At 32.1% G+C, this 27,741-nt stretch overlaps 2 protein-coding genes across 2 annotated transcripts; one reads left to right on the top strand and one right to left on the bottom strand.

Annotated features, from left to right (window-relative positions):
• Positions 1–801: 801 nt before the first annotated feature.
• On the bottom strand, positions 802–23,192 carry LOC143045614 (NAD-dependent protein deacetylase sirtuin-1-like). Its single transcript, XM_076218233.1, has 10 exons — positions 23,050–23,192; positions 21,815–21,873; positions 18,812–18,905; positions 17,944–18,188; positions 16,952–17,104; positions 13,763–13,910; positions 13,113–13,192; positions 5,778–5,964; positions 2,235–3,035; positions 802–1,525 (listed from the first exon to the last, which is right to left on the bottom strand). The coding sequence occupies exons 1-10, from the start codon at positions 23,123–23,125 to the stop codon at positions 888–890; spliced, it is 2,481 nt and encodes an 826-aa protein (XP_076074348.1). The 5' UTR covers positions 23,126–23,192; the 3' UTR covers positions 802–887.
• LOC143045615 (dnaJ homolog subfamily C member 12-like) lies at positions 23,157–27,603 on the top strand. The gene is made up of 5 exons (XM_076218234.1): positions 23,157–23,315; positions 24,044–24,122; positions 24,755–24,894; positions 26,934–27,018; positions 27,377–27,603. Exons 1-5 carry the CDS (start codon positions 23,238–23,240, stop codon positions 27,466–27,468), a joined length of 474 nt encoding a protein of 157 aa, XP_076074349.1. The 5' UTR covers positions 23,157–23,237; the 3' UTR covers positions 27,469–27,603.
• Positions 27,604–27,741: the final 138 nt, after the last annotated feature.

Genomic DNA, 27,741 nt, shown 5'->3' on the forward strand with positions numbered 1-27,741 from the left:
TGATTTATCTCCCCTAAAATGTTCAGTTTTGCATAGATTTTGAAAATTGATCAAGTAACTAGAGACTGAGAACTGCCTTAAACTGGAAGTTTTCTGTTTCACATTACTTAGTCCCAAAAAACTTTTTTTTTTATGAGACAAATTCTTTTTTTTTTAATATAATTTTGAGCATATTTTTTTCATGCAAAATATATAAGTTCATCAAAAACTAGACAGTAAGTTTTTTCATAATCTTACTTTCAAAGAATTGCTGCAAATTGCTGAAAAAAGAATTGCAACTCAAACCACATATACTTTGGATTCGTTTTTATTTAGTGCTGTAGATTCATCATTATTCGTTGGATACCATTTTCCATGGATTTCGAGGGTACAGGTGAACCACAAAATTAACTGTTCGACTAATTTAAAATTTTCTATTTAAGGTAGATTTATATGTAGACTTTGGCAAAACCATGAAATCACCTAAATGCAAGTTTTCCTAAATCTACAAAAATTGGTACCCATAATACATTTGTAAATAAATAAAAAAATAAATGAATCCACAGTAGTTGATGAGTACTATAGTTGTGGATGTTAGGGTAAAGGTGAACGATTTGAGAATTCAACAAAAGCAAACCTTTAAAGTCTGTTGTAACAATGAAATCATGGAGCCAGGAAAATATCCATGAAAATGTGTACCAACAAATATAAACTTAATCTACCGGTAGATGAATTATAATGGAAAATGATTATCATCACACAGTGATTGCCATTGTTGCAGTTTTGTTAATATGACAAAGATAAAACAACAAGAGCAGGAAATGAAAAAATAATTTTTAAACAATAAACTGTAGAAAACAATGATTATAGTACAATGCCATTATTCTGTGAAATGATCATACACCATGTTATATATTGTCAGACTGAGGTAATGGATCACTGTGTTTGTCAGCTGATTGAACTTGTCTTTCAGGTTCCTCTAATTCATCATAACTTTGATGCATCCCATTACATAATTTTTGCAATGGTTTTGTCTTGTGTTGAGAGTCATATTTTAACATTCCATTTGAGATGTTTAGATTTGCTTTACAAGATAAATTTGTCTGATCACGGAAAACACTATTCACGGGGTTGTTGATGTCTTTTGTTTCATTGTTTATTGAGCCCTCACCATTGACTAGATGTGATTTTGAATCTTCCTTTTCACCATTTACAGAAGGGAGAATTTTGGAATCATTCCTTTCATCACCATTGACTAGTTGTAATTCACAATCTTTCTTTTCACCATTTGTACAAGGGAGAGTGCTTGAATCTTTCCTTTCCTCACCATTGACAAGGTGTGATTCAGAATCTTCCTTTACATCATTTACAGAGGGGAGAGTGTTGGAATCGTTCTTTTCATCATCATTAATACTGTTCTGTGATTCATCATCTGATGAAGAAGACAATGATGATATATCAGAGTCAGAATCATCCTCCAAATCAGAATACACCTCTGCTCCAGAAAATACATATCTACTAGGAGGAAGAAATAAGTACTGTTTACCTGAAAAAATAAGAAGAATTTGTTGAGAAATACAATAACATCCTTGAATCTGAGAACAGTCATCAAATCAGGATGACTACTGGATTTGTGAGTTGATTTTGCATTTAACACTTAAAATTTCTTGACTAGTTGCTTATTGATTTTTTTATACAGTGATTTTATTTTTCTATTTTTTAGAAAATTAAACAAGAATGTGTCCCTAGTACACGGATGCCCCACTCGCACTATCATTTTCTATGTTCAGTGGACCGTGAAATTGGGGTAAAAACTCTAATTTGGCACTAAAATTAGAAAGATCATATCATAAGGAACATGTGTACAAAGTTTCAAGTTGATTGGACTTCAACTTCATCAAAAACTACCTTGACCAAAAACTATAACCTGAAGCGGGACGAACAGACAAAACAGACAAACAAACGGATGGACGAATCGACATACAGACCAGAAAACATAATGCCCCTCTACTATCATAGGTGGGACATAAAAATATAAAATACAAAATCTTTTTAATTTTCATACAGTTATGCCAAAAATGAAAGCTTTAGCATTAATTTTTTTTAATTGTTGAAAAATTCAGTATCCAGTAAGTGTGTTTATTGACAATTCCCAATCAATCAGTATGTAAAGTGAAAAAAAATCCATCTCAATTGAGGAATAATTTTATGGATGCATAATTTGATCATTTTAGCCATTTTAGGTAAATAAATACCTTCTAATCTTTTAGCAAGACTTCCATGATGACCTGATTTCCACATGTTAGTTATCTCAAAGTCTTCATCGTCATCATCATCCTCCTCTTTGGGATCATCAGACAACAGTAAACCATTCTTGTTGTTATCCACTGCTAATGCTGAATTATTCTTTGATTCACCCGACAAACAACTGTCTTTGCTATCTAGTTTAGAATTTTCAGAAGTGGTCTTACTTCTATTTTCATCTGCTACAGATCTGTCTTGAGTCTCTGATTCAGTTATTATAGAACTGGTCTCTAGAGACGTATTTCCATCAATAGTTAGACCATCTGTTTCATCAGTTTTTTGTGAAGTAATAACTGGACTAGAATCTGATTTATTTATAACAGTACAGCTTTCACTATTGTCCAACACAACACTGACCGGAATGTGTGGCTTTTTGTTATTTTTAACACTGTTATTTTCATCTATCTCATCACAAACTTTGACATGCTGTAAGTTAGACACTTCTTTGTCTGTCTTGTGATCACAGCTACTGTCATCTGATTTACTCTCTGCACTTTTATTTTGAAGTGACCCCTGACCCTTGACATCATTGTCACTCCCACTCTCATCAAGGTCTGAAGATGTTGGTGTTTTTAGTTCACATTTTGATATTTCATGAAGTAACGGTGATCGTGATTTGTTGTCCCAATTTAAATGTTTACACAGTTCCTCCACAATAGCATCGCAATCACCAAGTAATTCAACATCAAAGTTTAAATGTTTTAGAGGTTCTCTGTTAATGAGAATCTGAGGTACATCTTCAGGCAATGAATCTGAAATACATAGAATTATTTTCATTATTCTGTAAAGTAATAATGCAACAGGTATTGATATATAAAAAACGTCTATACTACAACTGTATAATGTTATTTCATATCAGCCGGTTACGCTTTCTGAACTCATAAACTCTGAGCAGTATTTGTTCATTCTTAATTAATTTAATTGGTTTTTGTCATCTATTGTACTGTTTGTATAGAGCAATTCAGTGTTTTTCTTGTGTACTGATTTTTGTTGTATGTTTTGTTTTGCATCTTTTATTACGTCTACTGCTTGAAATTAAACCAGGTGCTCCGCAGGGCGCAGCTTTATACGACCGCAGAGGTCGAACCCTGAACTGTTGGGGCAAGTATGGACAAAACATTCAAGCGTGATACAGCTCTGAATTTGGATTGTGATCAAATTTTTGACATTATACGGGTTTTTTACACAAAACAAATGTCAAGATTTTACAAATCAATTAAAGATTTCTTCTTCAAACTTATTTAAAATCTAAAATTAAATAGTTGACACAGCATAGGTTTCTGACACAGAATGAATGTGGTCTAATGAACTTAACATTTTTTTTTTGCCTTTGAGCAATTCACTATGCTGTTGTTTATTAATCCTCTCAAAAAAACGTTTGAAGAAATTTTCTTTTTATTTATGAAATCTGAAATGAGAAAAATTTTACCCCCCCTTTTTTTTTCACATCCCCCTTTCCCTTTTTCCAAAACTGATATCCATTCAAATTTCTAATGGACTTTGCAACAATAACTACTCTTAAATACATCATAAAATATTAAAATAAAGTGCTTGTTATCACTGAATGGTAAAGATTGGTTGGTAGTAAAAGTGAATATACATTGTATATTGTATAAAACAATGATTTAAGTTGATTCAACTACTATTCTGTAAAGAAAGATAACTCCAATTGAAAATTTCTTGCTATTGCACAATATTGTGCAATTAGATATTTCTTGCTATTGCGCAATACTGTGCAATTGAAAATTTCTTGCTATTGCACAATACTGTGCAATTGAAGATTTCTTGTTATTGCTGAATACTGTGCAATTGAAAATTTCTTGCAATTGCACAATACTTAATATAATAATTTAGGATCCTGATTTGAACCAACTTGAAAACTGGGTCCATAATCAAAAATCTAAGTACATGTTTAGATTCAGCATATCAAAAAAGCCCAAGAATTCATTTTTTGTTAAAATCAAACAAAGTTCAATTTTGGACCCTTTGGGCCCCTTATTCCTAAACTGTTTGGACCAAAACTCCCAAAATCAAACCCAACCTTCCTTTTATGGTCATAAACCTTGTGTTTAAATTTCATAGATTTCTATTTACTTATACTAAAGTTATGGTGCAAAAACCAAGAATAATGCTTATTTGGGCGCCTTTTTGGCCCCTAATTCCTAAACTGTTCGGACCTCAACTCCCAAAATCAATCCCAACCTTCCTTTTGTGGTCATAAACCTTGTGTTTACATTTCATTGATTTCTATTTACTTATACTAAAGTTATTGTGGGAAAACCAAGAATAATGCTTATTTGCGCCCTTTTTTGGCCAGTAATTCCTAAACTGTTGGAACCAAACATCCCAAAATCAATCCCAAGCTGCCTTTTGTGGTCATAAACCTTGTGTTAAAATTTCATAGATTTCTATTTACTTGAACTAAAGTTATAGTGCGAAAACCAAGAAAATGCTTATTTGGGTCCTTTTTGGCCCCTAATTCCTAAAATATTGGGACCAAAACTCCCAAAATCAATCCCAACCTTCCTTTTGTGGTCATAAACTTTGTGTTAAAATTTCATAGATTTCTATTCACTTTTACTAAAGTTAGAGTGCGAAAACTAAAAGTATTCGGACGACGACAACGACGACGACAACGCAGACGACGACGCCAACATCATACCAATATACGACCAAAATATTTTCAATTTTTGCGGCCGTATAAAAAGCAGGAGAGTTTGAGACCTTATATTTCATACATCAAAGTATATCTTCATAAACATAACTCCCTTTTCTCACTTTTAGAGATGACACAACAACTTACTTGGTATAAGTGCCACTGGTCTTGGTTCGAGAGATGACACAATAACTTACTTGGTATAAGTGCCACTGGTCTCACTTTGAGAGATGACAAATACTTACTTGGTATAAGTGCCACTGGTCTCACTTTGAGAGATGACACAACAACTTACTTGGTATAAGTGCCACTGGTCTCACTTTGAGAGATGAAAATAACTTACTTGGTATAAGTGCCACTGGTCTCACTTTGAGAGATGACACAACAACTTACTTGGTATAAGTGGCACTGATCTCACTTTGAGAGATGACACAACAACTTACTTGGTATAAGTGCCACCGGTCTAACTTTGAGATGACAAACAACTTACTAGGTATAAGTGCCACTGATCTCACTTTAAGAGATGACACAGCAGCTTACTTGGTATAAGTGCCACTAGTTTCACTTTGAGAGATGACACAACAACTAACTTGGTATAAGTGCCACTGGTCTCACTTTGAGAGATGACACAACAACTAACTTGGTATAAGTGCCACTGGTCTAACTTTGAGAGATGACACAACAACTAACTTGGTATAAGTGCCACTGGTCTAACTTTGAGAGATGACACAACAACTAACTTGGTATAAGTGCCACTGGTCTCATTTTGAGAGATGACACAACAACTTACTTGGTAAAAGTGTCACTGGTCTCACTTTGAGAGATGAAAATAACTTACTTGGTATAAGTGCCACTGGTCTCACTTTGAGAGATGATCCAATCACAATAAGTAGATCACATTTGTCTTTATCTTCGGTCATTTGTTTGTGGAACTCATCAGACAAACTTTCACCAAAAAACACTATGTCTGGTTTCATTATTGATGTTGGACTGTCTGGAGGGCACACTGGACATTTGGGTATAACCTAAACAATAGAAATAATACAGAATAAATGTTAAATTCTTGGGGCATAGTTTTTTGCTATCAAAGGACAAGGTACACATGTACGATAAGGCTGGTTTTTGCCCCCCCCCCTATTTTCATCCATGTTTTGGAAAGCTACTTTTTATGTTAAAACATTCCCTGATGTTTGAAGTTTTGTTTGGATATACTTCTAAACCCCTAAGTTTTGCAACTGGGTGAGGTGGGGGGGGGGGGGGGGTATACTTTCTGTTATTATTGAAATATTGTAATTATTATTCACTTTGAAGGTTTTCAGTACAATTTAATTTTTAGTTTTTAAATGCCTGTGCCAAAGTGACCCAGGATTTTTTTATTCCAATATTATGAGAACTGTTTTTTGCTGTCTAAATCACCATAATTTTCTCTGGGTCACATAGGCGCACACTATTAAATTTTAAGAAACAATGGTCAAAAATCATAATTTTTCTTTCTTTTTGGCGTTTTTGATGCCCTTTTACCCCCCTCACCTCACCCATTTTTTGAAATTAAAGTTTAGTTTTTAAGTTCATACAAACAAAATTCAAACCTAAGGGAATGTTTGAATGTAATAATTAGCTTTCCAAAACAAATTTTGAACCAGATGCTCTGCATGGTGCAGCTTTATACGACAGCAGAGGTTGAACCCTGAACGGTTGGGGCAAGTATGGACACAACATTCAAGCTGGATTTAGCTCTAAATTTGGATTGTGATTAAAAAGTTGACACAGCATAGGTTTCTGACACATAATGAATGTGGTCTAATGAACTTAAAATTTTTTTTTGCCTTTGAGCAATTCACTATGCTGTTGAATATTAATCCTCTCAAAAAAATGTTTGAAGAAATTTTCTTTTTATTTATGAAATCTGAAATGGAAAAAAAATTGAACCCCCCCCCCCCCCAATTTTTTTTTCACATCCCCTTTCCCTTATTCCAAAACTGATCTCAATTCAAATTTCTAATGGAGTTTGCAACAATAACTACTCATTTAAATACATATTTAAATGTGAAAAAAATGCTTATTATCACTGAATGGTAAAGATTGTTTTAATTTATCAGTTGGTAGTAAAAGTGAATATACATTGTATATTGTATAAAGCAATGATTTAAGTTGATTCAACTACTATTCTGGATAAAGAAAGATAACTCCAATTGAAAATATGAAAATTTCTTGTTATTGCACAATATTGTGCAATTAGATATTTCTTGCTATTGCACAATACTATGCAATTGAAAATATTTGCTATTGCACAATACTGTGCAATTGAAGATTTCTTGCTATGGTGCAATACTGTGCAATTGAAGATTTCTTGCTTCTTGCTATTGCACAATACTTAATATAATAATTTTGGATCCTGATTTGGACCAACTTGAAAACTAGGCCAATTATCAACCAGATGCTCCGCAGGGCGTAGCTTTATACGACCGCAGAGGTTGAACCCTGAACGGTTGGGGCAAGTATGGACACAACATTCAAGCTGGATTCAGCTCTAAATTTGGATTGTGATTAAATAGTTGACACAGCATAGGTTTCTGACACAGAATGAATGTGTTCTAATGAACTTAAAATTTTTGTTTTCTCTTAGAGCAATTCACTATGCTGTTGAATATTAATCCTCTCAAAACAAGAATGTGTCCTCAGTACACGAATGCCCCACTCGCACTATCATTTTCCATGTTCAGTGGACCGTGAAATTGGGGTAAAAACTCTAATTTGGCATTAAAATTAGAAAGATCATATCATAGGGGACATTTGTACTAAGTTTGAAGTCGATTGGACTTAAACTTCATCAAAAACTACCTTGACCAAAAACTTTAACCTGAAGCGGGACAGACGGATGGACGAACGGACGGACGAACGGACGGACGCACAGACCAGAAAACATAATGCCCCTCTACTATCGTAGGTGGGGCATAAAAATGTTTGAAGAAATTTTCTTTTTTATTTATGAAATTTCAAATGAGAAAAATTGAACCCAATTTTTTTAATCACATCCCCCTTTCCCTTATTCCAAAACTAATCTCAATTAAAATTTCTAATGGAGTTTGCAACAATAACTACTCATTTAAATACATCATAAAATATTAAGATGTAAAAAAAAACTGCTTGTTATCACTGAATGTTATTTATTATAATTTATCAGTTGGTAGTAAAAAGTGAATATACATTGTATATTGTATATAACAAAGATTTAAGTTGATTCTGGACAAAGAAAGATAACTCCAATTAAAAAAAAATCTTGCTATTGCACAATATTTTGCAATTAGATATTTCTTGCTTACTATTCTGGACAAAGAAAGATAACTCTAATTAAAAAAAAATTTGCTATTTCACAATATTGTGCAATTAGATATTTCTTGCCATTGCGCAATACTGTGCAATTGAAAAGACTTGCTATTGCACAATACTTAATATAATAATTTTAGATCCTGATTTGGACCAACTTGAAAACTGGGCCCATAATAAAAAATCTAAGTACATTTTTGGATTCAGCATATCAAAGAACCCCAAGATTTCAACTTTTGTTGAAATCAGACTAAGTTTAATTTTGGACCCTTTGGACTTTAGTGTAGACCAATTTGAAAACAGGACCAAAAATGAAGAATCTACATACACAGTTAGATTTGGTATATCAAAGAACCCCATTTATTCAATTTTTGATGAAATCAAACAAAGTTTAATTTTGGACCCCGATTTGGACCAACTTGAAAACTGGGCCAATAATCAAGAATCTAAGTACATTTTTAGATTCAGCATATAAAAGAACCTAACTGATTCATTTTTTGTCAAAATAAAACTAAGTTTAATTTTGGACCCTTTGGACCTTAATGTAGACCAATTTGAAAACGGGACCAAAAGTTAAGAATCTACATACACAGTCATGACAGTTAGATTCGGCATATCAAAGAACCCCAATTATTCAATTTTGATGAAATCAAACAAAGTTTAATTTTGGACCCTTTGGGCCCCTTATTCTGTTGGGACCAAAACTCCCAAAATCAATACCAACCTTCCTTTTATGGTCATAAACCTTGTGTTTAAATTTCATAGATTTCTATTTACTTATACTAACGTTATGGTGCGAAAACCAAGAAAAATGCTTATTTGGGTCCCTTTTTGGCCCCTAATTCCTAAACTGTTGGGACCTAAACTCCCAAAATCAATACCAACCTTCCTTTTGTAGTCATTAACTTTGTGTTTAAATTTCATTGATTTCTATTTACTTAAACTAAAGTTATTGTGCGAAAACCAAGAATAATGCTTATTTGGGCCCTTTTTTGGCCCCTAATTCCTAAACTGTTGAAACCTAAACTCCCAAAATCAATCCCAACCGTTCTTTTGTGGTCATAAACCTTGTGTCAAAATTTCATAGATTTCTATTAACTTAAACTAAAGTTATAGTGCGAAAACCAAGAAAATGCTTATTTGGGCCCTTTTTGGCCCCTAATTCCTAAAATGTTGGGACCAAAACTCCCAAAATCAATACCAACCTTCCTTTTGTGGTCATAAACCTTGTGTTAAAATTTCATAGATTTCCATTCACTTTTACTAAAGTTAGAGTGCGAAAACTAAAAGTATTCGGACGCCGGACGACGACGACGATGACGACGACGACGACGACGCCGACGCCAACGTGATAGCAATATACGACGAAAAATTTTTCAAATTTTGCGGTCGTATAAAAATCTAAGTACATGTTTAGATTCAGCATATCAAAAAAGCCCAAGAATTCAATTTTTGTTAAAATCAAACTTAGTTTAATTTTGGACCCTTTGGACTTTAAAGTAGACCAATTTTAAAACGGGACCAAAAATTAAGAATCTACATACACAGTTAGATTTGGCATATCAAAGAACCCCAATTATTCAATTTTTGATGAAATCAAACAAAGTTTAATTTTGGACCCCGATTTGGACCAACTTGAAAACTGGGCCAATAATCAACCAGATGCTCCGCAGGGCGCAGCTTTATACGACCGCAGAGGTTGAACCCTGAATGGATGGGGCAAGTATGGACACAACATTCAAGCTGGATTCAGCTCTAAATTTGGATTGTGATTAAATAGTTGACACAGCATAGCTTTCTGACACAGAATGAATGTGGTCTAATGAACTTAAAAAAAAATTTTTGTCTTTGAGCAATTCACTATGCTGTTGAATATTAATCCTCTCAAAAAAATGTTTGAAGAAATTTTCTTTTTATTTATGAAATCTGAAATAAAAAAAATTGACCCCCCAATTTTTTTTTCACATCCCCCTTTCCCTTATTTCAAAACTGATCTCAATTCAAATTTCTAATGAAGTTTGCAACAATAACTACTCATTTCAATACATCATAAAATATTAAAATGTAAAAAAAGTGCTTGTTATCACTGAATAGTAAAGATTGTTTTAATCTATCAGTTGGTAGTAAAAGTGAATATACATTGTATATTGTATAAAACAATGATTTAAGTTGATTCAACTACTATTCTGGACAAAGAAAGATAACTCCAATTCAAATCCAATTGGAATTTCTTGCTATTGCACAATATTGTGCAATTAGATATTTCTTGCTATTGTGCAATACTGTGCAATTGAAAATATTTGCTATTGCACAATACTGTGCAATTGAAGATTTCTTGCTATTGCACAATACTGTGCAATTGAAGATTTCTTGCTATTGCTGAATACTGTGCAATTGAAAATTTCTTGCTATTGAACAATACTTAATATAATAATTTTGGATCCTGATTTGGACCAACTTGAAAACTGGGCCCATAATAAAAAATCTAAGTATATGTTTAGATTCAGCATATCAAAGAGGCCCAAGAATTCAATTTTTGTTAAAATCAAACTTAGTTTAATTTTGGACCCTTTGGACTTTAATGAAGACCAATTTTAAAACGGGACCAAAAATTTAGAATCTACATACACAGTTAGATTTGGCATATCAAAGAACCTCAATTATTCAATTTTTGATGAAATCAAACAAAGTTTAATTTTGGACCCCGATTTGGACCAACTTGAAAACTGGGCCAATAATAAAAAATCTAAGTACATTTTTAGATTCAGCATATCAAAGAACCCCAAGTATTCAATTTTTGTTAAAATCAAACTAAGTTTAATTTTGGACCCTTTGTACCTTAATGTAGACCAATTTGAAAACGGGACCAAAAATTAAGAATCTACATACACAGTTAGATTCGGCATATCAAAGAACCCCAATTATTCAATTTTTGATGAAATCAAACAAAGTTTAATTTTGGACCCTTTGGGCTCTTTATTCCTAAACTGTTGGGACCAAAACTCCCAAAATCTATACCAACCTTCCTTTTATGGTCATAAACCTTGTGTTTAAATTTCATAGATTTCTATTTACTTATACTAAAGTTATGGTGCGAAAACCAAGAAAAATGCTTATTTGGGTCCCTTTTTGGCCCCTAATTCCTAAACTGTTGGGACCTAAACTCCCAAAATCAATACCAACCTTCCTTTTGTGGTCATAAACATTGTGTTTAAATTTCATTGATTTCTATTTACCTAAACTAAAGTTATTGTGCGAAAACCAAGAATAATGCTTATTTGGGCCCTTTTTGGCCCCTAATTCCTAAAATGTTGGGACCAAAACTCCCAAAATCAATCCCATCCTTCCTTTTGTGGTCATAAACCTTGTGTTAAAATTTCATAGATTTCTATTCACTTTTACTAAAGTTAGAGTGCGAAAACTAAAAGTATTCGGACGACGACGACGACGACACCAACGTGATAGCAATATACGACGAAAAATTTTTCAAATTTTGCGGTCGTATAAAAATCTAAGTACATTTTTAGATTCAGCATATCAAAGTACCCCCAGGATTCAATTTTTGTTAAAATCAAACTAAGTTTAATTTTGGACCCTTTGGACCTTAATGTAGACCAATCTGAAAACGGGACCAAAATTCAGAATCTACATACACAGTTAGAATGGGCATATCAAGGAACCCCAATTATTCAATTTTTAATGAAATCAAACAAAGTTTAATTTTGGACCCTTTGGGCCCCTTATTCCTAAACTGTTGGGACCAAACCTTCCAAAATCAATCCCAACCTTCCTTTTATGGTCATAAACCTTGTGTTTAAATTTCATAGATTTCTATTTACTTATACTAAAGTAATGGTGCGAAAACCAAGAAAAATGCTTATTTTGGCCCCTTTTTGGCCCCTACTTCCTAAACTGTTCGGACCTCAACTCCCAAAAGCAATCCCAACCTTCCTTTTGTGGTCATAAACCTTGTGTTTAAATTTCATTGATTTCTATTTACTTATACTAAAGTTATTGTGCGAAAACCAAGAATAATGCTTATTTGGGCCCTTTTTTGGCCCCTAATTCCTAAACTGTTGAAACCAAAACTCCCAAAATCAATCCCAACCTTCCTTTTCTGGTCATAAACCTTGTGTCAAAATTTCATAGATAACTATTTACCTAAACTAAAGTTATAGTGCGAAAACCAAGAAAATGCTTATTTGGGCCCTTTTTGGCCCCTTATTCTAAAATGTTGGGACTAAAACTCCCAAAATCAATCCCAACCTTCCTTTTGTGGTAATAAACCTTGTGTTAAAATTTCATAGATTTCTATTCACATTTACTAAAGTTAGAATGAAAAACTAAAAGTATTCAGACGACGCAGACGATGACGTCCACATCATACCAATATACGACCAAAAAATTTTCAATTTTTGCGGTCGTATAAAAATGAGAAAATAGGAGGGCCAAAATGGGTCTTATCGTACCTTGTCCTTAATCTTGCTCAGAAATGTTTTTCTCACTTGAATTTTAGGTATGATAACATATTTTCTCTTTTGTTTCTCTTTAAAAATGTGTTCAAAAGTAATGTGCCCTTGTTTAAATGGTTATTAAAAATTATGTATATAAAAACATTTTTAATTTGTAAAATTGTTTGCTCAAGTATTCCCACTGAGACATTTGATGTCTCATTAACATTTAGCAAAGAAATCTAGGTAATTGTGTTTAACCTTGATTGAAGAAACTAATTGATAAAATTACAAATGGGGAATGCTTTCAAGAGACAACAACCCAACTAAAGAGCAGAAAACAGTAAGTTTGTCTGTAACTGTCTTATTTAGTATTATTTTTCAAATCTACCCACCTGATTGAATATATCTTCTCTAACAATTTCTGCACTAACTTTGTGTTTACATGACATACAAGTGGCTGTAGCAAAAGAACCTGGAATATATAAAACTTTGTTTTAATGATTAAGAAGAGATAAAAATGCTCCTATTTCTCAGCTAGTATTCAGGATTGCTGTTGTATGCACCTTTTAAACAAATGTGTACTTATGATAAACAAATATTATTTCTCTATGATTGCACATACTTAATCTGACCACTGTCTGGCACTGAAGCATTAAACTTAAGTCAAGATCAAGTAACAAATGTCTCAGCGTAAATAAAAAATTGCTGTTTGCAGTAAAAGTACACAAAAAGGAACAAGTTTTATAGTAACTGATTTCCAACAAACAATTTTCATTTCACAATATCAAGTTCATGTTTGACTGATAGAAACTTGATAAAAGGAAGAAAAATTATAGTTTTCGAATTCCAACTAACAATGCTCATTTCACAATATAAACTTCCTTCAGTGATGAAAAAATTGGTTGTGCTTTTTCAACTGATATCTATCATTAAAAAAAACAAATGAGGAATATGTCTAGGTTCTTACAGTCAGACAAGGGAGAAACTTAATGCCCCCTCCGTTACAGCAGATGCATACAAATAATAACATGATATAACCTACCATGACATTGAATAACTTTAGTTATACCAGCAACTTGTTCCAGTGTGTCAATATTCTGTGTGTAGTTTCTCAATAATTTACCATGTTTCTCTATTGTATTTATAAACTTGTGTGAACGTGATGGTTCAAACTGCCCCGGATAAATTTCCTGCAATAAAAAAAAAAAGAACCTTAGTGAGCATGCTCACATACCCCACGTCCCCACATTGTCATTGGAGAAATTAAATAAGTATAAGAAAAAAAATTGTATTAGAAAAATTATTGAATAATAATTTCCTGTTAATATACACATCTACATAGTATGTCCTTATTATCTACAAAATTTCATGAAATTCTATTGTGTGTTTTCAGAGGAGTTGAGATGACAAACTGTTGCAGAAGTACTTTGAAGCAAATAAGTTCAAAGGGGCGTAACTCCTAGAAATAAAATTGAATCATCATTTCCCGTCGATATGCACAACTACATAGTATGTCCTTATTATCTGAAAAGTTTCATGAAATTCTGTTGTGTAGTTTCAGAGGAGTTGCGATGACAAACTGTTGCAGTAGTACATTGAAGCAAATAAGTTCAAAGGGGCGTAACTCCTAGAATAAAATTGAATCGTAATTTCCCGTCGATATGCACAACTACATAATATGTCCTTTTCATATAAAAAGATTTCGTGAAATTCTGTTGTGTGGTTTGAGAGAAGTTGCGATGACAAACTGTTGCAGTAGTACATTAAAGTAAATAAGTTCAAAGGGGCGTAACTCCTAGAAAAAAAATTGAATCGCAATTTCCCGTTGATATGCACAACTACATAGTATGTCCTTATTATCTGAAAAGGTTTCGTGAAATTCTGTTGTGTGGTTTGAGAGGAGTTGCGATGACAAACTGTTGCAGTAGTACATTAAAGTAAATAAGTTCAAAGGGGCGTAACTCCTAGAAAAAAAATTGAATCGCAATTTCCCGTCCATATGCACAACTACATAGTATGTCCTTATTATCTGAAAAGGTTTCGTGAAATTCTGTTGTGTGGTTTGAGAGGAGTTGCGATGACAAGAAACAGGACTGACGGACGGACGGACGGACGGACGGACGGGTCAAAAACATCATACCCTTCGCAACTTCGTTGCGTGGGGTATAATAAAACATTAGGTATACAAATGCATCAAAATTGAGAATACAACAAGTTTTGATTTATTTGAAGAGTTTTAAGGATGTACTTTGGTGAGGTTTTGGAATTTGTATCAAATTTTCGGACTCCTTGGTGTTTTTCCATACAATACAATGTAAAATATTTTGCCCCATAACACCAATTTATTTTTTCATATAAGACTTAATAGCTCATGAAAGGTCATTAACCAAAATTTAAGAAGATTCTTGATTTTCTTTTCTTTTGTATTGAGACCCAAATAATACCAATGCAAATATAAGGTAAAAGTCTGAGTCAGCCTTTTCCCACCATATTTTAAAACTCAAATATCTCAAAAAGGAGGTCCATGACCTATCAATATTTCTAGCTTATCTTTATCCTTAATTGATGCTCTACCAGCTTAAAGTATCAATTTTAATTTCTTAATTTTTACCTAACCTCACCTAAGTAGATCCTTAAAGTAACTTTCTTCTCATTTGTACTTAATACTTGTGGTCAGTATTAATGCAGTGATATAAATTTCAGGGGTTTATCTGGGTATTTTGGGAAAAAGGACCCTGGCCAGTTTTGGGAATTTTTTAGCGCAGTTTTCAATGAAATTGGGAAAAACAACCAATATACCAGATGTTAGTTTTAGTGTGTTTAGTTCATTAAATTTGTTTTTAAATAAGACAACATGGCATTAAAGTTTATTTGAGTATCAAAATAATGAGTTCTAACTTTTTAAAGGATTGTTATTTTTTTTTATTTTGACATGAAAATTTGTGAACTAAAATATTTTGAGTTCTGTATAAAATATATCCTGTTTCTATTTTCTTTTATATATATCTTTTACTTTTCAATTTTAGTGTTGCTATGATAGCTGTCACATGTTTGGTTCTTTTCATTTTTTATTAACTGTATTTGATTGACAAACCCGGAATTATATACTTGTTCGTTTCCGGATTTGATCTGGTTTTAGTATTTTCCCACACTTCCTGTTTATTTATGGCAGCCATTGTTTGTCAAATGTTGTTTGTCATTCAATATGTTTCAACTTGGATTTACACATTACTTGTTGACGATTTTTGACATAAAGCTAGCTGTTGAATAAAATAAACATCTCCGTCATGAACAATAAAGATGAAAATAAATTTCGTGATCATTTGGGAATTTTACTCCCAAAATTGGGAAAAATGTAGGGTTTTTGCTGTTGGGAATGGGTCCGAAAACCGGACCCTGTGGAATGCTAGAAAAATCCATGATATTGTTGGCTTTTTTCAAAACTACCTCTACCCTTTTTTATTGGGAAATTATGCGTCATTTTTATCAATTGGGAAAATTTATAATAAACCATGAATTTGACTGGAACTTGAATTTGCAGACTCCTTTCAAGAGGTAAACCATCATTTGAAATAAGACCCCTTACTGTCACTGATGATACAAAAATAGAACCTCAAATTTGCATATATAGTCATTTTAGGCATGACAAATGTTTAAATGAGTGTTTTTCAGTTTGAATCCATGCTTAATTACTAAGTTGGTACTTAGACTGCACTGTTTGGGAAAAAAGTTGTCTTTTTGGGAATAATTTTAAGCCATTTTTTTTTCAAATTTGGATTCTTCTCCAGGGGAAAAAGTCTGTATTCTCCAGTAATTTAAGGCAAACAATATCACTGTAATGGTTTAGGAAAAATTGTTGTTCATGGGAGTTCACCACATTCAATGCATAACTTTTCAACTGCTATTATATGATAAACTACAATTTACATGATTTTTTCATTTCCACTGACTAATGCTCTTGATGCAACTATTACATTGATTGCATTGTATTACAAAGTCTAAAAAGATTCAAAAAAGGATTAGAAAAATGTGTGGATCACTCAATTTTATTGGATACATGGCATAAATGTAGACACAGTGCTCCAATTTATCCCCCTAACTTCATTGAGATGACACAATTGAGTGTCTCAGTCTCTTTATATTTGTACTTCATTTCCAGCTCAATAATTTTTCTCAACTGTCATGTAATAACTAATTTGTGAATCATCTTTGAGAAGAAATTCAACTTTACCTTTGCAAATTTGAAGAAAGGTCTAGGATCATTACGGAAGTAGTTGATATCAAACATGGCTTGTGGATCTGGTAAATCTGGAAAGTCTACAGCTAGACGAGCATAGATTCCATCTCGGGATCGGAAATCTGGGATCCCACAGGATACAGATACCTATAAATGATCAGAATATTACCCTTTATAACAATTTTAACTTGACAAACAATTCTACACAAAGTATACATGTACAGCTCAACCAAAAATATTAATCAATCTAGGACAAAATGTAGGAGAAGAAAATAAATTTTCACACACTATTGTGTTACAATTATATCGGACATCTTAAATATAAGTTTTAAACATACCGGTGAAAAAGAAAAGCACAATATATTTACAGCAGAATGCATTGAGTATGTAGGTTAAGGTATAATCTTTGGTTAGCTTGCTTGTTAGCTGAACCATGAAGTCATAAGTATGTTATATACACTACCTCCCTCTTGAAGTAGTTTAGTCCTAATGACAGATAGATAAGTTATCTGTTGGACTAGCCTACTCTTAACGGAGGGTAGTTTACCTAACATAATAATCACTTAAAGTTCAGCTAGCAAGCAAGCTAACCAAAGATATTACCTTTAACTACACACTCAATCCATTCTACTGTAACTATCCTGAGCAATTGTTTTTGGTTCAGATGAATTTAAAAGGTGTCCATTATAAGCTTCATTTCTATTTATGTTTACACATAATTTATCTTTGACTTTAAGATCATTTTTAAGCATGTGTACTTGGGTATTGGTATAACAAAAATGTTGACTTTTAAAGTATAATAGATTGAAACATACTTATAAGCACCATAATAGTTCAGTTGACAGTTCCAATTAACTTCTGAAGAATTATATGTTTTAAGAGAACACCCAAGCTACATTGTACAGTCAGATTTTAAAGCTCTAGTTAAAACCATTATCATGATTATATTTAAATGTTCTAAAATAAGTTGATGTTTTGAGACTTACTCCAGCTCCAGTAAGTACCATTATATTTTTACAGTTCTGAAGGAGTTGTATGACATCTTGCAGTGTGTTAATATGGCTGAGTTTCTTTCTTGGAGGTGGCTCTGACATTATATTAATGACTATCTTCCATAAAGTAAAATCATCAATGTCATTGGGGATTAATGTATCATCCGGTATCAGCCCATTTAGTATTGGGCGAGGGTTTACTCCATTCATTATCTGTTTGTGAATCCATGTCATAGCACCTGTTTTTTAATTAAAAATAGATACATAGTTTTAGCGTTTTAAAGAATGAAAATGTGCAATGTGATGAAATAACAAAAAAATCCTTGTAGTTGTACACATCAAAGTACTAATCATGTTCTCAATATAAAGTTATAAATATAAAAAAAAACATTGTACAGACACAAATGACAAAATAAGATAAAAGAATGTCACTGTATATTTAAAGAATTGATTCACTGATGTTATTTTACATAAGGGTTGATAAATAAAGTGACAATCTCTGATACAAAGTTAACATAGTTATAACTCCCACAAGATCAAAATGATGGTATCCATGAAGTTTTGTTAGTTTCTCGTTACAGTTAAAACAGATTTATAAATAAAATGCTAACTCAGCATTCAGTTGTTCTAAAATTTGTTTCAGTCTAACATTTAGACCAATGAATTAAATATATTAAAGGAGAATCTGTTAAGCTATGCAGAATGTTTTAATATGTAGCCCTACCAGCTCTGAAAAAGATGTCAAATCTAATGGTTCATGGAGGAAGAGTGTATGGTTCCTTGCTGTAACTTTCTGAAGATCTGAAGAGTCAATTAACTGGGATTAAATTAAAGGTAAATAAATGTAAAAGCCTAAACCAACCTGATGTAGGTTTCCATGCTTCTTCAGATAGTCCTGACAGATTACTGATCTCGCTACAATTGTCAGAGTTGTCTGTTTGTGTCTCATGAACTTGCTGCAAACAAACATGTACGATACATGATGAGGAACTTTGAATTATAACATTTCATAATATTTACACAAAGGCATGTACATTGTATCTCAGCTTTCTAACATGTATGCATGTAGTTGGCTGTTTACACTTAGAAAAGGTCATAGTTCTTATTGTTACCTTGATGATATTTTTGCTTGAAATAATCAAAAACTATTTAATTTTACTGTTAAATTTACCCAAAAGACCTTTCTTTAAATAATTTAATAAGGATAGTGATAAGAGTTTTTTTTCAAGATGTTACACATGGGAAACTCTGTACTAAAATTAAAGAAAGATAACTCCAATTTTTGAAAATTTCTTGCTATTGCACAATATTGTGCAATACTGTGCAATTGAAAATACTTGCTAATTGAAGATTTCTTGCTATTGCGCAATACTGTGCAATTGAAAATTTCTTGCTATTGCACAATACTTAATATAATAATTTTGGATCCTGATTTGGACCAACTTTAAAACTGGGCTCATAATCAAAAATCTAAGTACATGTTTAGATTCAGCATGTCAAAGAACCCCAAGAATTCAATTTTTGTTAAAATCAAACTTAGTTTAATTTTGGACCCTTTGGACTTTAATGTAGACCAATTTGAAAACAGGACCAAAAATTAAGAATCTACATACACAGTTAGATTTGGCATATACATTTTGTAACAGAACCCCAATTAATCAATGTTTGATGAAATCAAACAAAGTTTAATTTGGACCCCGATTTGGACCAACTTGAAAACTGGGCCAATAATAAAAAATCTAAGTACATTTTTAGATTCAGCATATGAAAGAACCCCAAGGATTTAATTTTTGTTAAAATCAAACTAAGTTTAATTTTGGACCCTTTGGACCTTAATGTAGACCAATTTGAAAACGGGACCAAAAATTAGGAATCTACATACACAGTTAGATTCGGCATATCAAATAACCCCAATTATTCAATTTTTAAAATGTTGGGATCAAAACTCCCAAAACCAATCCCAACCTTCCTTTTGTGGTCATAAACCTTGTGTTAAAATTTCATAGATTTCTATTTACTTATACTAAAGTTAGAGTGCGAAAAGTAAAAGTATTCGGACGACGACGACGCCAACGTAATAGCAATATACGACGAAAAATTAAAATTTTTGCGGTCGTATAAAAACACTCATTTAAACCATATTCATGCCTAAAATGACTATATGTCATGATATGTGCAGATTTGAGGGTCTATTTATGTATCATCACTGACAATAAGGGGTCTTATTTCAAATGAGGATTTACCTCTCAAAAGGAGGTCTGGAAATTGAAGTTCCAGTCAAATTCATCTTTCATTATAAATTTCCCAATTTGATAAAAATGACGTATATTTTCCCAATAAAAAAGGGTAGAGGTAGTTTTGAAAAAAGCCAACAATATCACTGCAAGTGTACTAAGTTTCAAGTTGATTGGACCTCAGCTTCATCAAAAACTACCTTGACCAAAAACTTTAACCTAAAGCGGGACGAACGGACGGACGAATGAACAGACCAGAAAACATAATGCCCCTCTACTATCGTAGGTGGTATCGTAGGTGGGGCATAAAAAGAATGATTTTTCATGAAAGAATCCCAATTGATTTTTCAATTTCTCCATGGTGATGTTCTATTGGCTCATTTTTATGTATTCACAATACATTTGTATGTTCACCATTTCTTTGTCTGTGTTATCATTTTAATTTCAATGAGACATTCATGTATAACTGGTAAATTAAGTCGGGGATTTCTTATCACATCCTAAATTTTACAGTAATGATGTTTATATAATTTTTTTAGCCCACAAACTTAGATAAAATCCACATAAATTATTTCTTGATCCTTTGAATTAAGCTATTCTTTAAGATGATTAATTTAACAATGGTAAAATCTTTAAATATTGTTTTTAATTGTACTAACGGATTTTGTTTTTGAAAATTAAACCATAACTAAATATACATTGCTCAACATGTACAGTTATGTGGACTCATGATACTACATCCCGTCAACTTAGATTTTGACATTGCATAAGAACATGTGTTTCCAAAACTATTTGTTCTCACTTTATACAAGTATTAAATGTATATTATTCTTCGCTCATATTTATATATATTATATATCTCTTGTAAAATTCTTGTATTGGTGTAAAATTGTGTAGGTATAATATGTATCCTATAAGCTGTATTGCTTTCGGAATAAAGTATTATTATTGACCTTTTACACTAAATCTGTTAGATGTGTAATGATTGAATTTTTGGTCTGGGAGAAAATAATTGCTTTATCAGTTGTAATTGGCTTTCAATTAGCTTTCAATAGCTGTGGGTACACTTTCTTTGGTGTTTTTTAATTTGTGTCCATAGTTTCATGTTGGTTTTTTTTGTGCCTTGTATCAATCTTTTGAGTTAACATTGTTAAACCTAGTGCAACTGATTTTTACAATTTGTTCTTATTTTGTGCTGCAACACTACTGTTTCAGGTTAGGGCAAGGGTTGCAAACATATTGAAACCCGACTGGCAACACATTCTTGATGTGCAGGTCCCATATCAGAAACCTGTAGTACAATGTTGTTGTTGGTAGCAGTTGGTTTCATGTCTGTCTTATTTGCTTATTGTTCAATTGTTTTGTTATCAATAAGGCCTTTAGTTTTCTCGTTTGAATTGATCCATATTTTTCATGTTGGGGCTTTTCCTGAGCTGACTGAACAGTATGGGTTTGTCTCATTGTTGAAGGCTGAATAGTGCCCTGGAATTGCTTTTTACTACTTTATCTTAACCCTAAAGGTGGATGGTTGTCTCATTGGCAATTTTGCATATACATGTACATGTACCACATCTCCTCATTTTTATAATATATGATATCCTTTTCAACATCATGTATTACATGTAGCTTACCTCAGTACTCCCAGCTTCATTATCTTTTGGTATATTAATATTAGAACATCCTTGTTGTTCTGAAAATATTTAAATACAACTCAAAATTTTGATTACAGTAACAAGAAACGTAAAAAAGCACATGTACAAATGTACATGTAGATCAAATGGACAATGTATTGAATGTAATATTGACACAACTGAACAACACAATAATACTAAAGGGATGGAAATTACTTCCAAAGGTTTACATTTAATAATATGACACAGGTTGAATTATATATCAGCCCTCAAAGACCAGTACATGGAACTGATCGCAATCTCCATGGTGAATCAAAGCCAGGAGTTTATTAAAGAAATTATTTTTAAGCCTATACACATTTGAATTTTTCAAATAGGGTCAAATGACATAAACTGTAAATTTCATTATTTATAGTCAAATAACTTAAAGTGACTTATTAATAGTCCTTCTATAATGTTATATTGTTTGCATATTTTTTATCTACCTCAATAATGTTTGCATATTTTTTATCTACCTCAGCCCTCTTTTTTCATTTGGATAAGCAAAACATCTTTATAGTTGATGTTGTTCCAAATTAGGTGCAGTTCTTTATTTCCTTGTTCACGTTAGTGAACATTCTACTATCAATATATATTGGTTTTTTTTGCAATGCATGTACATATCCTCTGTTTTTCTAATAGATACATGTACAATGTAGGCAAGAAAGGGGTTGGTGAAGTTAAACACATTTAAAACTGCTTAAACCCAACACATTGTTTTGCCCACTGAACCAAGGCATAAATGATACAATATATATAAAACATATAAAAGGGTCAAAAGGTCTCCAGAACTATAATGCTCATTGTTGGTTGTTTTATAATCAATTGAACACAAAGTGAAAGTAGCAAACTGTTATAGAGTTATCCCCCTTATTCTATAAAAACAAACTGGATTACAGCCCTTTGATCTATTTATAAATAATTTGCAACTTTGTTTTCATTTTCTGACAGGTGTAACAAACAGCTTCAGTGAATATTTTAATGTGAAGTTACATTGTTGGCTTAACACCTTCCATGGATAAAAAATGTTTTCTTTGTCTGAAAAAAGTAAAAATCTAATAATAGGAATGAATCATCAAAATAAGGGAGGTAAGTTTCGGGATTTCGTAGATTTCAATAGTAAATAAGTACCATCCCGCTTATATATAACACATTTTCAATACATCAATTGATGCTTTGTTTTATTACATGTATACCTGAATCATCAATACCCTCTTCATTGAGTTTTTGACGTTTGACAGGTGGTTCGTTTTTTAGGGGTTGGTCCGCCATTTTCCTTGGATAGCTCTGCGCAGTCCTTCGACGCAACTTCCTGTTTCTAATTATAAATAATCATCATGCTCATTTTATGAAGGAGAGTTTCCCTACTCAGTTGTAACTTTAAATGGAGGCCATATTTAACTATGAACCTGACGAAGAAGAGGATTTCTATAAAATCCTTGGCTGTAACGAGCATTCTAACGTAATTCATTGATTGTTTTTACAACTTACAAGTTAGAAACTGATGCAATTTATTTTCCAATATCTACTTTCACTTTAGTAAAGACTATAGACTAAAGTCCTTTATAATTATATAAAGTATTTGTATTGAAATCCTTGTACTATTGTGCAATTTGCATAATTAATTCACTCAAAGGAATATGTGCCTTCTTTTTCTTGCAATATTTTTTGCTTATATAAAATATGGTTTGATTAAAATGGTTTTACAATGTAAATAGGCAGAATGAATATGATGATTATAAATACACAAATTGATCTACCACCCAATCCAATTTGGACACATTGAAATGCCTAAAAATGCATATGGAAAAGTTCTTTCAAGTTATGTAATTTAAAAGGCTATCGTATATAGATATAGGAAGATGTGGTATGATTGCCAATGAAACAATGAGTATGTCAGTTTAGGTAACTCTAAATTTAGTTGATATTTAGAAATATTAACAACTATGATAAAAGTGGGAGGTTTACCTAGCTATAAAACTAGATTTAAACTTACCTGTACCAAATCATGGTTCAGTTACGATCCGATTTTCGATGTTCATTGTGATATTGGTCAATAAATCCTATTTTGAAATTTAAGGTTAAAAAGGGGGTCATTCTAGGGCCTTATTGAACCTACATGTACTCCTTTAATGTAATTATTATTATTATCATTTATTCTTCTTATACAATTTGTGTTCTCCCTTGTAGACTGTACAGATAACAACAGAATATAAAGCCAGGGTTCTGAGTTGTCACCCTGATAAACATCCTGGAGATGAATCTAAAGGTAAAGATCATTAAAATAAAATATATAGAGATCAAGATATATCAGCACATTTTTGTCATGCTTTGTCATGTTAGCAAACCTTATTATGGCAAGCTGTGATTGGAAAACCTTAATATTTCAGGGTGTTTTCTGTCCATTAAATTCCCTATTTGAATATTAGCTTTATGCATTTTTTACCAATGATTAGAAATCTTTGATAACACAAGCAATCATTATCTCATTATTTGCCTAGATGAATTTATACAAGCTCATTTATTTTGTAGTGATTCATACTTTTTTTTCTTGATTGACATTATTTGCAAGAAAATGGTGTGTAGAAAAGAGGATAATCAATAATGATGACTTTTCATGTTGTGCCTATTTACATTGTTCTTTGGAATTGAAAAAAGCTGAACTTTGATAAGAGTCATGTTCAATTTATAGTTTACAAGTTTTGACCTAAGATAACTAGGTAAAATAAAAACCTATTTTTTTTAGGTCAGTTTAATAAGAAGAATCAGATTTTCTGAAAATAGAAATGTTGATGTGATCTGCTTTTCAAAATGTAAACCTTTTTAACTTCATAGATATAAAGCTCATTTGCTAATTAAAGCTTCATGCTGTGATAAGTATACACATGATACTGTTTTCAGATAAACAGTTTAGACTATTACAGCAAGCAAAGGATGTATTATGTGACGAGGAGAAAAGAAAACGTTATGACCAATGGAAGAATGGCGGAATCTCTATGTCATTCAGCCAGTGGTGTTCATTACGGGATTCTGTACACACTGTAAGTTTTATGTCCTACTTACAGTAGTAAAGGGGCATTTTGTTTTTCAGTCTGTTGCCTTACAGTCCTATATCAAATAATATTTAAGGTAGTTTGTTGTTTGAAAAAGATGTTTTTGAAGTTTGATTAATTATACCCCCACTTTGAAAAAAAGGGGGGTATACTGTTTTACCTCTGTCTGTCCTTCCGTCAGTCCGTCAGTCCATCAGTCCATCAGTCTGTCAGTCCGTCCGTCTCATGAATATTTTTCGTCACATTTTTCTCAGGAACTACACTACCAGGATTTCTGAAATTTGGTTTCAGGCTTGATATAAGTCAGCTATACCGTATGTTGCGTTTTCAGATTCATCACTCAACAACTTCTTGTTTACCGAACACTTGTTTGATTTTACACATGATAGCCAGGTTGAAAATTTTTCGTCACATTTTTCTCAGGAACTACAATACAAGGATTTCTGAAATTTGGTTTAAGGGTTAATATAAGTCAGCTATACCGTGTGATGCGTTTTCAGATTCATCACCTGACAACTTCCTGTTTACCGAACACTTGGATATTTTTACACAATTAATATTATCCACTTTCGGCAGGGGTATCATCAGTGAGCAGTAGCTCGCAGTTTCACTTGTTTTAGTTGTTGCTTTAGTAGTCCGTATCTTCCAGTTTTTTACATTATTCAAATGAAGATTGGTCATTAATGTTTAGTTAAAGTTGTTGCACAAGTACCTAGATTGCATACTAGAAAGCCCTGCAAGCTACTTTTGTTCATCAAATTGCTGTTTAATTTGGCTGAAGTGTGCATGTGGGTGTGATGTATTCATATGTTAAAACTTTTGTTTATTATATAAATACTTATTTTCCTGCATAACATAATTATTAATCTAGTTTTAAAGTTAAAATTGTAAATTCAAACTTGATTTTTTATGCCCCACCTACGATAGTAGATGGTCATTATGTTTTCTGGTCTATGCGTCCGTTCGTTGTTCGTCCCTCTGTCCCACTTCAGGTTAAAGTTTTTGGTCAAGGTACTTTTTGATGAAGTTGAAATCCAATCAACTTTAAACTTAATTTTAATGCCAAATTAGAGTTTATACCCCAATTTCACGGTCCACTGAACATAGAAAAGGATATGAGGGCATCAGTGTACTGTGTACACATTCTTGTTTTATTCTCAATTAATTTACAGTAACAGTAACTAACATATTATAAGTTTAAAAATCCATGAAAATGCTTGACAAATTCTCTCTGAAAGATACACATACAGGGTTAAAATATATATAGAAATTTTTCCAAAACATGACAGTCTGATGCTTGGTCCGTTTCTGTGTGTGTTACATTTTAGTGCTGTGTCGTTGTTCTCCTCTTATATTTAATGCATTTCCCTCAGTTTTGGTTTGTTACCCCGATTTTGTTTTTTGTCCATGGATTTATGAGTTTTGAACAGCGGTATACTACTGTTGCCTTTATAAATGCTAGAAGGGTGATTACCCATTTCATTAATTTAATGTTTCATCTTTGGTATCATTTGCCTCATATTTATTTATATTGGATAAATGTTTTTGTCCGTATTATGCATTTAGGAAGCTACATAATTTCTTCTGTGTTTTTAGTTCAAATGAAATTGTTATTGTTTTGTTTTCTCATTAATATTGAGATTTAGTACTACACTTAATAAATATCCATGCAAAAGTGCCATTTCAAGTGTAAATTACTTGTTACCTTGAAATTGGCTTGTGTTTTTTTGTGTGCTGAATTTAGGTCTGTTAATGAAACTTGAATGTCTTGCACGTTCAGCAATCTTATGGGCTATAGATGATAGAATATATAAGAAATGAGATCCAACATATATTTTTATTATTGGTGTTATTTGGCTTTTGATATCTAATACAGGGACCTCTGAACATGTTTTTTTCGAGACACAATTTTTGGTTTGTTTCTTATCTTCTGTTAGAAATTTTTGTAATATGTTACATTAAAATTTAGTTGTCAGTGAATTGGGCATTTGATGAATTGTAAAATAGTGTTGATTGATTATTTTCAGTCCATGCACTGGGGTTCTGTGAAAACCAAACCAATGATAGAACACGATAAACCGGAGACAACACAACACAACTTAAGAAAATCTGGTAAATACATCTCATTTTAAGATACAAATTGAATCTCAAAAACAATCATTGGATGGATCACACTAAAAAATGTTTGAAAATTCATGATATTTATATATTTTAAGTGAGAAAAAAAAATACAATGATCTTTAACTGCGTTACATACTTATTTAATTATCATTATATTTCTGTTCATAACTTAAGGAAATATGTTCCAAAAGTCATTCTATCTTCTTGTTTCATTTTTCATCACTGATAACATCTTTCTTAAGTATTCTTATTAATGATTTAGAACAAAAATACTTGTGCTGTAATTAAAAATGAAAAGATGCATGTATCAATTATAAACATGAAAATATGTATATGTATTTCATTTCAGATTTTGACAATGTTACCATAAGCACTCATCAAGACTGGAATAGAGATGAACCATCAGAAATGTTGAGGAAGTTCAGGAACTATCAAATATGAAGTAATATCATATTGTTGATTAAACATTGACAGTTTGATTGGTATGATAATCATGTGAACATTCCAGTATTATTCCAGGTTACATAAACACATAAACCATTCAATGAAGCTATATGGATAAACATCTTGCCCTTGTGTGTTTGCATTATTTATTAGAAAATTTAGATTGATTGATTGATCGTTGGTTGCTTAACATCCAGTGGCAAATATTTCATGCATGTTCAGGACAAGAACAAGTTTACATTAGATATATAAAGTAGGTCTTGTAATAGA

Source organism: Mytilus galloprovincialis, chromosome 9 (assembly GCF_965363235.1).
Source record: "Mytilus galloprovincialis chromosome 9, xbMytGall1.hap1.1, whole genome shotgun sequence".
In the NCBI taxonomy this organism is placed as follows: domain Eukaryota; kingdom Metazoa; phylum Mollusca; class Bivalvia; order Mytilida; family Mytilidae; genus Mytilus; species Mytilus galloprovincialis.